Source organism: Buceros rhinoceros, unplaced genomic scaffold, assembly GCF_000710305.1.
Source record: "Buceros rhinoceros silvestris isolate BGI_N320 unplaced genomic scaffold, ASM71030v1 scaffold6815, whole genome shotgun sequence".
Lineage (NCBI taxonomy): Eukaryota > Metazoa > Chordata > Aves > Bucerotiformes > Bucerotidae > Buceros > Buceros rhinoceros.
Genome location: NW_010411073.1, coordinates 46,310 through 56,701, shown reverse-complemented (window position 1 = coordinate 56,701; position 10,392 = coordinate 46,310). Strand labels below are relative to the sequence as shown.

The window sequence follows — 10,392 nt, the reverse complement described above, 5'->3', positions numbered from 1 at the left end:
CTGCTGTTGGGCGCTGAAGAGAGTTTTGTTTAGTCCAGTGCTCTGTGGCGTCCAACCAGGACATCCCTGGCCTTAGAGGAAGCCTCAGTGGGCTCTTCCAGCTTTCACTAAGCTCAGTGTAATTACCAGGAGACATTGCTTAACGAGAGAATGTCTTAGGACTTGAGACATTTTCTTCAGCTAAGAAAGGCATCTGGAATTTTGCACGCACCATGTCGCAGCACCAATGTGTAAATGACCCAGCACCCTGTAGCTCCTGGCAGGCTACGTTCCCATTATGATGGGTTGTTCCCAGCTCTGAGAGGGGGTGTCAGGACTGCTGCGCTCACGCAGGCGTGCCCTTACAGTCCTCTCCTTAGCACCAACGTAAACCTGTGAGTTTGGATTGGTAGGAGTTGAAGTTAACAAAAACACACCTCTGCAACACTATTGGGAGGGAAAATATTGCTGGAGCTCAAATGCACTAGATTTAACAAAGCACCCTTTGCAGCGGTTTGTAGTATTATCTTAGAGATGTGCTGGCGTCTGTGTCAGGTTTGGATAGGTTTTATATTAAAAAGGAGGTGAAGACTTCACTGTTTAATCTTTTTAAAACTTATTTGCACGGAAGGTTTATACACGTTTACCCAACATTTACTAATCAATAAACAGGATATATACGACCCTGTAAGTAAATAGTTGACGTGCACATTATAAATGCCGTCATTTGTGTGGCATAGCAATAAATTTCAGGGGACAGGACCTTCACAGGGTTATTGGTCTCCTAGGTATTTTTCATTGTAATTTACTCGATTCAGATGCTTGTTCTCTGCATATTAGCGTGCCTGAGCTCATCGTCCAGTCCCTTGAGATTGTCCTCAAGAGGATTTGTCATGCTGGCACCTTCTCACGTTTGCAGGCAATTATGGAATGGTTTCTCCGAAAGGCATTTAGACAAACACAAGTGACAAGCTCTCGTGGGAAGACATACGAGTAGTTGGGTGTCCAAACCACAGGATGCATCTGGGAGCTTTCTACATTCCATAAATAAAAATCTACAGAACACATCTATTGTTAATTTAACAACTTGATTCTGTTTCTGTAACAAGCTGGTAACTAATGGAGTGCCAGGGAGTGATTTTGTTTATTTGTTACTGTAGTATGAGCAAAGGCTATCAAAGTCCATGCAGTCACTCTGGATTTACACCACCACTAGAATCTGGAGAAGAGAGAGAAGGAAGTTTTGGGTAGTTCTTTGGATATTTCTCTGAGTTATCTTTCTTTTCCCCCAGACTGCAAATTTTTACGGTGTAACTGTTGAACTTGTCATATTTAGACTGGCATTAATGCTTGAATCTGCTCAGATTTCCTTTGGTTTTGTCATGTTGAGATCCCAATGACATCCCTTGGGTTCCTGCCGACATCTTGGTGTGAGAGCTCAGGGCCTGTTCTGGGACATTTAAGGTTTTTCAAGTTCCACATGATGAATCTGATGGCAGTTGACAGGAAATTACGCGTAGACCTATTCAGCAATGTTGTCTTTCAGGTTAAATGTCAATGGCTTGATGGGTGTTTTGAGAAATCCGGGAGGTGGAGTTACCACTGCCAACACTTTGTGTCTCCTTTATACAGAGCTAGTGGGGCTTGGAGTCTGCACAGCTGTGCAGCTGCATAGTTGATGGGAGCTGCTGGTAATCTGTAAGCTTTGAGAGAGTTTTTGGACTTGCAATAAGCTATGTCTTTCTTTTTTTTCCCCCCTCCTTTTTTTCCAACTCCCAGGGTGAAACCAAAGTCCTGAAGCTGAAGAACCTGCGGCCCCAGGATTACGCCAGCTACACGTGCCAGGTGTCCGTCCGCAACGTCTGCAGCATCCCTGACAAATCTATCACCTTCCAGCTCACAAACACCACGGGTAAGAGGGGACACAGAGGGTCCCTGCAGCCCTCTGATCCTTGGCCTGCTCAACAACCATTATCCCTCCAGAAGGATGTCACAGCATGGTAACATGCCCTGTCCAGGGCACGCAGCACCTTGCATTCTTGAACATGTCTCCTAGGATTACAAATCCTTCACTCTGAAGTTTTGGGGCCGGGAATGCTCTAATTTCTTGTAGCTCTGCGTAGAGACAGTCAGTGCCTTAGCCATGCCTGCCGTGAGATCGTTAAAACAGGCTACGTGTAGGTGCTGAGGCGCTATGTAGTTTTTAATCCAGATACTGTTTTATTTATTTATAATTCTAAGTGACTTTAAAAATAGATTCAGTGCAGTCTGGAGTGGGGCAGATGATGCAGAAGTTTTTACAAATAATTCATTCATGTGTGACTCCAGCCTGGTTTGCCGGGCTGCGCTCTCAGCACCTCCCACCGTGGTGCTTTGATGGTGCTGATGTTTGAGGAAAGCAGATATCTTCAGTGCCTTCCCCATAAATATATTTTACACTGATATTTATACTGGCAGTGCTTGAGTGCGCCTCCAGTTGCTAACAGAGTCGGTTTGGTGACTCTTGCTTGACCTGCAGTGGATGACTCAGAACTGAGTATTGTGTACCAAATACTTGTAAGGACCTGGTTGCAATCTGTCCATTAAAAAACAAACAAAATGAAACCACACCCACAAAAAAAAGCCGCCCACATGTGTTGAATATTTTCAAATAATAAGTAAATGCCAGGAAATCGCTTCCAGCCCTGGCATATTCCGTGATGAGAAAGAAAGACACTGTAGTTGTCTGAATTATTCACCTCTCTAATGTAACACAAAGCAGTTTGCATCCCTTGTGTCATCTTTGTGCAGCGGAAACAAGACTCTTTTGATGTTGCTAACTGTTGATGGGATATTGTTGTTACGGTATAAATTATGTTTGTTGTTCTGACTTGAGCCCAAGGTGCTGAGCAATAGTTGCATCATTTTATGTAGAAAGAAGAAAAATAGTTATCCTAAGAAAGTGAAATGTAGCTCACGTCAGAAAAAAATTCCTTTATGTAGTAAGATTTCTGAACGCATCTTGAGCAACTCAAACCGCTACCTGAGTTTATCTCGGCATGAGACCATGAGTGTTGGAGTATTTTCTTTAAAGACTTACCTTATGATCATGATGAAGAAAGGGATTTCATACAACTTTCTCCCCTGTTGTTTCTTTACCTTTGAAGAGTTAGTAAATCAAATTTGTCTTTGTATCTACTCCCACCTGACAGACCAAGCACAGGGAAACTACCCTTCATTTCGATCCAGCCCCTTTGAGGGAATGGGAAAATGTATTTTCAGATTGCAGACAGATCATAAGCCAATGATATGGCTGAATTTACAGCAACTTCTTAAGTACTTAAGCTCTGAACCTGAACTACGTAGCACATACGTCTAGTTCTGTTTTCCGGTTGTTTCGTAATGGATGCATATTTATACATAGCTACAGTGGAGCCTGACACTACAAGCTCAAAGGGGCCGTGGAAAATGTGTTCCTAGCAAATTGTATTAAAAGCCGGCAGTGAAAATGAAGCTGGCATTGCGGTGTGAAAAGGGTTTTTGTTAAATAACACGAGTATATTTAACACGAAATATTATCTGGCTTACTTGCCCTGTAGGTAGTATTGTGCATAAATGAGAAAATATTTAAAGAAAAATCTTTAATTCTTTCCTTTTTTACATAGATCTTTTCCTTCCCTCCTGCATTCGTGCTTTAGCAGCCTCCATAGCCTTCACTGTGCCCAGAATCCTGAGCAGCTTCGCTCAGGATGCCTTTGCCTTTGCAGCTCAGGAGGGCCCAAAGGTTGCCGAGGTGCATGGAAATCAATCTCTTAAATATTTATAGACCCAAGTACTACAGACTTCGAGGGGAATTGGGGGGGTCAGGTCATGTCAGGCCAAGGGAACCTTCCCTTCCCAGTTCATTTGCTCCTTCCTCAGCTGGTACACTTTGGCTTCTCTGGCAGTGGCCCTTGGGCAGATCGTTGTCTCCAGCAAGGAGATGTGCTTCTCCCAAGCCCTGTGTTAGCAGCTTGGCCCTTGCGTGAAGGGGATAGGTTCTTAGTCTGCAGCCTTAGTGGGAAAGAGGTTTCCCCTTATCCTTACCTGTCCTGCTGTTGTGTGGCTCTAGCTCAGCAGTTTGGGTCTGCAGAGCCACGAGACCAGCTCAGCATGGGGCTGTTGTCAACTGCTCCAGCAGGGTCAGGCTGACGTTTTCCTCTTCCTGGATTTCTGCAAAATTAAGCACTCCAGCAGGTTAATTCTCCTGCAGTTTTACTGCAGCAAATTGGACTTCAAAGGGAATTGAAAGCGACTCTTTGTTTTTAATGGTCCCCTTGCTGCTCAGCAGACTCTGCCAGCAGGTTTTCAGAGCCAAGAACAAAGAGGATTGCCACAGGTTACAAATAAATGAGATTCATCTCCTGCATAACAATGTCTGCAGACTGTTAACCTCTGCCTCCTGGCAGGAGTGGAAGTGGGATCCCACACAGGCTTCATTTTGGGGCACATCATGGGAGCTTGCTGCCTAGAGCTGTGTGGATGGCAGCTTTGCAGTTTCCCCGCCTCCCTCTTGCACATACACATGACCTGCCCTGAGGTAGTGCTTGCACCAGCATGTCACTCCTGTTCCATGTTGCCTTGCCCAGAAGCGGGCAAGATGACTGCGCACATCAAACACTGCAAGAGCCCTACACCTTAACCAGAGCCTGCAGCATCTCTGGACACAGCCTGGCCTCAGCCTTTCTCTGGTTCTGGTGGGAATGGATGGCAGTTGCTAGGCAGGACGCTGCATCTGTCAGTTTGTCTGTGCCCTGTGAACCTGAGACCAGTTCAGTGTCAGAGGGCAGGACCAGCTATTTGGTGTCAGATACACTCAGCTGACAGCCTGTTAATGATGGGAATGTGTCCTGCCCTACCACAGTGAGTTGAGCTATTGGACTCCGGGGCTTCACAGCCTCTGGTGAAACCATGTGGAGTTTGGAGAGGCCATACAAATCCGTACTTTGCTGATTGGTGCCCATTAACCCTTGCACGGTGTTTCCAAGATTCCAGCAAAGAGACCTGTCAAAGGCTCTGAGTGCAAGCTGTGGTGTCCTGAAATTCAAGGACTCCAACCACTGACCTCAGAATGGCCAATTCAGGTGGCAGAGGAGCCACCTTCTTTCTTAGACACAGCTGGCCACCCCCGGCACAAATAGCATGCACCAGGGCCAGGGAGAGGACTTTTGATTCAGTGCACCAAAGCCATATCGCAGTAGTTGCGCAGCTAAATTATGGCAATGGCGCTGAGGAGAGAGCAGTCCTTGCCTTGTTTGTATGGGCTGTAATTCAGGTATCTACCACAAATCCAGCAGAGCTCATTAACACGGGGTCCGGGGAGAGAAGAAGCAGAAATAATGATGCTGTTATATCAGGCTTCATGAATATGGAACAATGTCTTATTTTGCATTATTATGGCTGTTACTTTAAACACACTCCCCACCTTTGTGCTGGTGACTGCTACTTTCTCAGCTGTCTGGACTGAGCCAGTGATGGTGCTGACAAGGGCTTTAAAGGCTGTTCGTGGAATGAAATAGAGAATACAAAGGGAAGTTTTTTGGAAGAGTTCCTGGAGGGGGATGTAGTGAGAAGGGTGCAGAAATAAAATAAACCAAAACCAAGTACTAGGGTATTCGCAGAAGATGTTGTCTAGACATTTTGAATCAGTCTCAGTTCAGTAGTGCACGAGAGATAGTCCCTGTGACCTGGTCTATAGCCCCCAGATTTATAGAAAAGTGTCTTCGACACCTGTGAGGGTGAAGGAGATAAAAGCAGGTGAGAATTGCTGTTCATGGTCTGTTATAGTGCAGATAGATCCTGGTCCTGTGTGTCAGGCTCTGAGCTGCAAGAGCCAGTTGCCTGGCAAAGGCTTTGCCTCTCTAAGATGTTTAGTTGGGTATGAGAGATGGAATGGCATATCATGGGATAGCTGAGGTCCTTTTTTAATGGTAGACCTCCCCTGAAACTCCTTTTTGGGGTGGCAACTCTGTATGGGAGGAGTGGTTTAATCCCACCTGTCCTTCAACACAAATGGCTGTTGGGTTCAAGCAGGCTCCTCTGTCCTTCACCCCTCCATCAGAGTGGAGCTCTGGCAGTCAAGCAGAAGGACCAGGCTGTGACTGGGTGCTCTGCCTGACATTCCCTTGGGATTGCGAGAACCATCCACCAAACACTAGCATCCCAGTGAGCTTCCTAGCATGCTTTGGATGAGGTCCTGAGATGCTAAACTCAGTCCATGGCTGCAACTTCCCTTGCCTTGTGAAAATTAATCTCTTGTTCTTCTATCTTTTTTCTTTTCTTTCTCAGAGCTCAGTCTGTTGTGCTGTTTCTGTCCAGCAGAACTGTGATTCATATAGTAGTGTTGCAGTAAGGGAGATACAGGTGCTCTAGTCTAGTAGAAGCTACCAGTCGAGCCATTTCTCCAGTGCTGCAAGGCGTGCCTAGGGTCAGAGGAGTTAAACACAGGGAGAAGAGAAAGCCCTGTAGTGTCTGCAGAGGTGTGGGCTGGGTGCAGTACAGTTAAGTAATGCAGAGCCACAGTGGCTTTCCATTGCCCTTCTGCCTTGCTGCAGTTGTTTGCATCAGGAGTCGAGAAGCCTCTAGCCTTGGGTTTTCCACTGCCAGGTTTTGTCCAGCTGCCACTCCTACCTCTCCAGAAGGGGTTCATCAGGCTTTTCTTCTGACTTGAGTTCTAAGCCCTAGAGAGCCTGCACTGAACCTGCTAAAATATCATACCTAGCTTGTGCCCTAGCCCTAAGCACTAGTGGTGGAGTGGTTTAGGCATGACCTTCATCCTGCAGTCGTGTGAGACATGGTAATGATCATGCTTCAGGTTCACAAGCACCTTGTATTTGTAATGAATTCGTGGATCCCTCCAGCATTCCCTACTCAAACCAGCCATCTTCAAGAACAAATCCTAGAAAGTATGAAGCAGTGGCAAGTGGAGGGGTCTTTTCCAAGCTCAGAAATGGCTCTCTTTGTACTCTTGCAGCACCACCTTCTCTGAAGCTGTCTGTCAATGAGACACTAGTCGTCAACCCTGGTGATAACATCACTGTGCAGTGCTCTCTGACAGGTGGTGACCCACAGCCAGAGGTGGTTTGGTCTCACTCTCCTGGCCCAATGCCTCCCAACAGCCTTGTGCAAGGAGGCAACCTCACCATCTGGAGGATCCGCGTAGGGGACTCAGGCTACTACAATTGCACAGCCATCAACAACGTGGGAAACCCAGCAAAGAAGACAGTGAACCTGCTGGTGCGGTGTAAGTTGCTCTTTTTCTCAGAGCATGGGTTTTCAGGATGGAGGGGCTAGATTCGCATTTCACTTGGCTGCTCTTGTACAGCTGAGGGTGAATGTGATATATAACAGGGGTTAGTATTCTGGACAAGTACCTGTGAAAGTTTTTCTGCTCCCAGACCAACAGCTGTGCTAGCGTAACTTGCAGTCTCTTCCTGGGATGTAGCACTATCCCAGGTTGGAGAATGATCCCAGACTGACAAATGTGAGGCCACTGGGGATGTTCTGTGGGAATGTAACGGGGGGAGGTCTTCAGACAGATTTTACATGGAGATACTGCCTTCTTGAGGAGCAAAGAGCTGTTGTCCTGTACCACGCAAGACACTTCGCTGTTCCTAATTGTTTTTGTACTTGTGTTCATCGTAGCCATGAAGAATGCCACATTCCAAATCACCCCTGATGTGATCAAAGAGAGTGAGACCATCCAGCTGGGGCAGGACTTGAAGTTATCATGCCATGTAGATGCTGTTCCCCAGGAAAAGGTTGTCTATTCCTGGTACAAGAATGGGAAACCAGCCAGGTTCTCAGACCGGTTGCTCATCACCCGGAATGACCCTGAGCTCCCACCTGTGACCTGCAGCTTGGAGATTATTGACCTGAGATTCAGTGACTATGGCACCTACCTGTGTGTGGCTACCTTCCAGGGGGCACCCATTCCTGACCTCAGCGTGGAGGTGAACATCTCCTCAGAGACAGGTGAGTTGCTCTGTGGCAACTGGGAACCTCAGAGGAGTGGCTGGCATCACTAGCTGCCCCTCACCCCCATGCCTCTGGCTTTTTTGAAGGATCTCACAGGAGCGTCTTAAATTCCAGTGGGGAAAAGTCTCACATCCTCAAGCAAGCATTTGGCTGAGAGTGGAGATGGCTGCTAGCTACAGCCTGTAGCTAGCCAGATGTCTGCCAGATGTGTAACACGTCAAGCAAATGCTCCTTTATGATTTCTCGCTATGAAAAGTCCGAAGTGCTATTCAGTCGAAGTTACACAGGCAGGTTTAGAGTGTGATTGTTCAAAGACTCCAAACTGTGAAGAAAGAAAGAGGATGTTTCACCAAAATTCAAATGTACCTTGCTTAGAAGGAAGTAGAAGATAAAGAAAGCTGCTCTTTCCTCTCTTAGGTATTACTTACGAGGAATGACCCTTTTTTCAGAGCTGTGGCCAGGAGAGTGGTATCATTTCTCATAGCAAATTCTGTGAAGAGCTTTAAAGTTTGTTGAATTGCAATTGCAAAGTCAGTAAGAGTCCAAGTGTTATAAATGCCTCTCCCCTTTAAAATAAGGGTCAAAACTTCACCCCATGGCTTGGTGAGGAGACGCTTGGTCAGTCACCTTGGGGACTGAAATACATGGTCTTGGGGCTGCCTTTTTGTTTCTGGAGAAGTGATGGGTCCAGCTCTGCTCTCCGTACATCCATGTCATCTTGCTCTCTTTCAAGGACCTTGAGGGTACAGCACAAGGCAGCATTGTACTAGTAATCTGTTGAGGACTCCTGAGGGGACGCACTGCCCACAGATTTTATCCTTGGACCTTCATGAAAAGTTTCTTCTCGGTCCCTGTTTGTACTGGGTCCACTGGCCAGGCTAGTCTCAGTCTTGAATCTGAATGTAGCTTGCTTCACACACACACGCACGTGCACGCACGCACACACCTACCTCCACCCCCACACCCAGGAGAAAGTGCTGTGACTGCTTTTGATGCTTTGGGAAGCCCCTGTCTCCCAGCAGAGATGCTGGGTCCAGCCTTCTTCAAATGGGACTGCTCCCAGTGCTTGTTAGGAGCCTGAAGATTGAGCCCTGACCATGCTACGGACCTACGAAACGCTTTCCGCTAGTAGCCCTGGAAAGTAGGACTCTCTCCATGCCAACAGACAGCAACCGTGTTGTACCAATCAGGGAACAAAAACAGGGGGACACCCTAATCCTGGTGCAAAGCCGGCCCTCCTGGACTTGTGTACCTGCTGCTGCTAGGAGCAATCTCTTTTGCCCAAGATCACTAGAGGGCAGAGTGTAGTTGTGTTTAAGACTGCAAGGGCAGGAGTCTTCGAGGGGCTGGGAGACTGTGGATGATCCCACCAAAAGGTTACGCAGCATCTATTGGCACAGGTGTTGGTCCAAGCACCAGCTAGTTGCCGCTTGAAAGGTATCTGTGGTGGCAGGCTGCCCCGTGCTCTGGCCTGGCTAGTGGAAGGCGAGTGTCACATGTTCTTGTGGATGCTGCTGGTGGGGACAAGTAGGAGAGAAGCCTGGGGTGCTTTGAAACTGCTCTTTGACAGCCTGGCCAAGCAGGACCACTTTGTGATCCAGGGAGTGAAAACGGCCATCCCTGCTGGAGTGGCTGTCCATGCAGTGGCCAAGGCACGTGCCATCTCCACAAACAGCATTGAGCCACCATCGACACGTGGATCCCATATAAAAACTCAGCAGGTTTTCCCTAGATCACAGGGTCAGAGTAGGAGTGTTGCAGCGGGTGGTTCCATGATTCCCTCACCGAGCAAAGTCTGAGCTTTCCAAGGTGGCTGCCCACACCGAGCAGCTCAGGGGAGATAGCTTTAATTAAAAAAAAAAAAAAAAAAAAAAAAACTTGCAGCGGGTGGTTCCATGATTCCCTCACCGAGCAAAGTCTGAGCTTTCCAAGGTGGCTGCCCACACCGAGCAGCTCAGGGGAGATAGCTTTAATAAAAAAAAAAAAAAAAACAAAACAACTTCAAATGCAATTTACAGCTTTTCCCCATGGAGAAAATTGCCTCTCGCCAGGTGAGCGGCTGCTGGCAGCGTCAGATGCCGAGAGTGCTGTCATCCCTTCATGCTGTGCGGGACAGGGTGTGATGAAATTCCCCTGCCACACAGGAGACCTGCAAATTGAAAATGTGGTCTCCGTGTTGCACGGGGAAGTCACTGCAGAGGGAGGTTGGGCTGGAGCCATTGTCAATACGCGTGTAAAGCAGCTGTGGGCTGTAACGTGGGCACTTACTGCGGCACACTGTGCTTCGCTGGAGTTGGATTGAGCTAACACTGGTCAGACCAGCTTGTTACAGCTTCTGTAGTTCTAAACTTTGATTGAACTGGAAACAAAATATGGGGCCCTTATGGAAGTGCCAATCCTAGTGTCACTGCTGTCAGC

The 10,392-nt window shown here is 47.4% G+C and overlaps 1 protein-coding gene across 1 annotated transcript in view; it reads left to right on the top strand.

Annotated features, from left to right (window-relative positions):
* MDGA1 (MAM domain containing glycosylphosphatidylinositol anchor 1) overlaps positions 1-10,392 on the top strand; it is a gene marked incomplete at both ends in the record, with an annotated part of 47,530 nt that overhangs the window by 8,586 nt on the left and 28,552 nt on the right. The window contains 3 exons of the mRNA XM_010135861.1: positions 1,759-1,891; positions 6,971-7,240; positions 7,642-7,971. Coding sequence (XP_010134163.1) covers positions 1,759-1,891; positions 6,971-7,240; positions 7,642-7,971 — 733 coding nt within the window. The remainder of the gene's footprint in view (positions 1-1,758; positions 1,892-6,970; positions 7,241-7,641; positions 7,972-10,392) is intronic.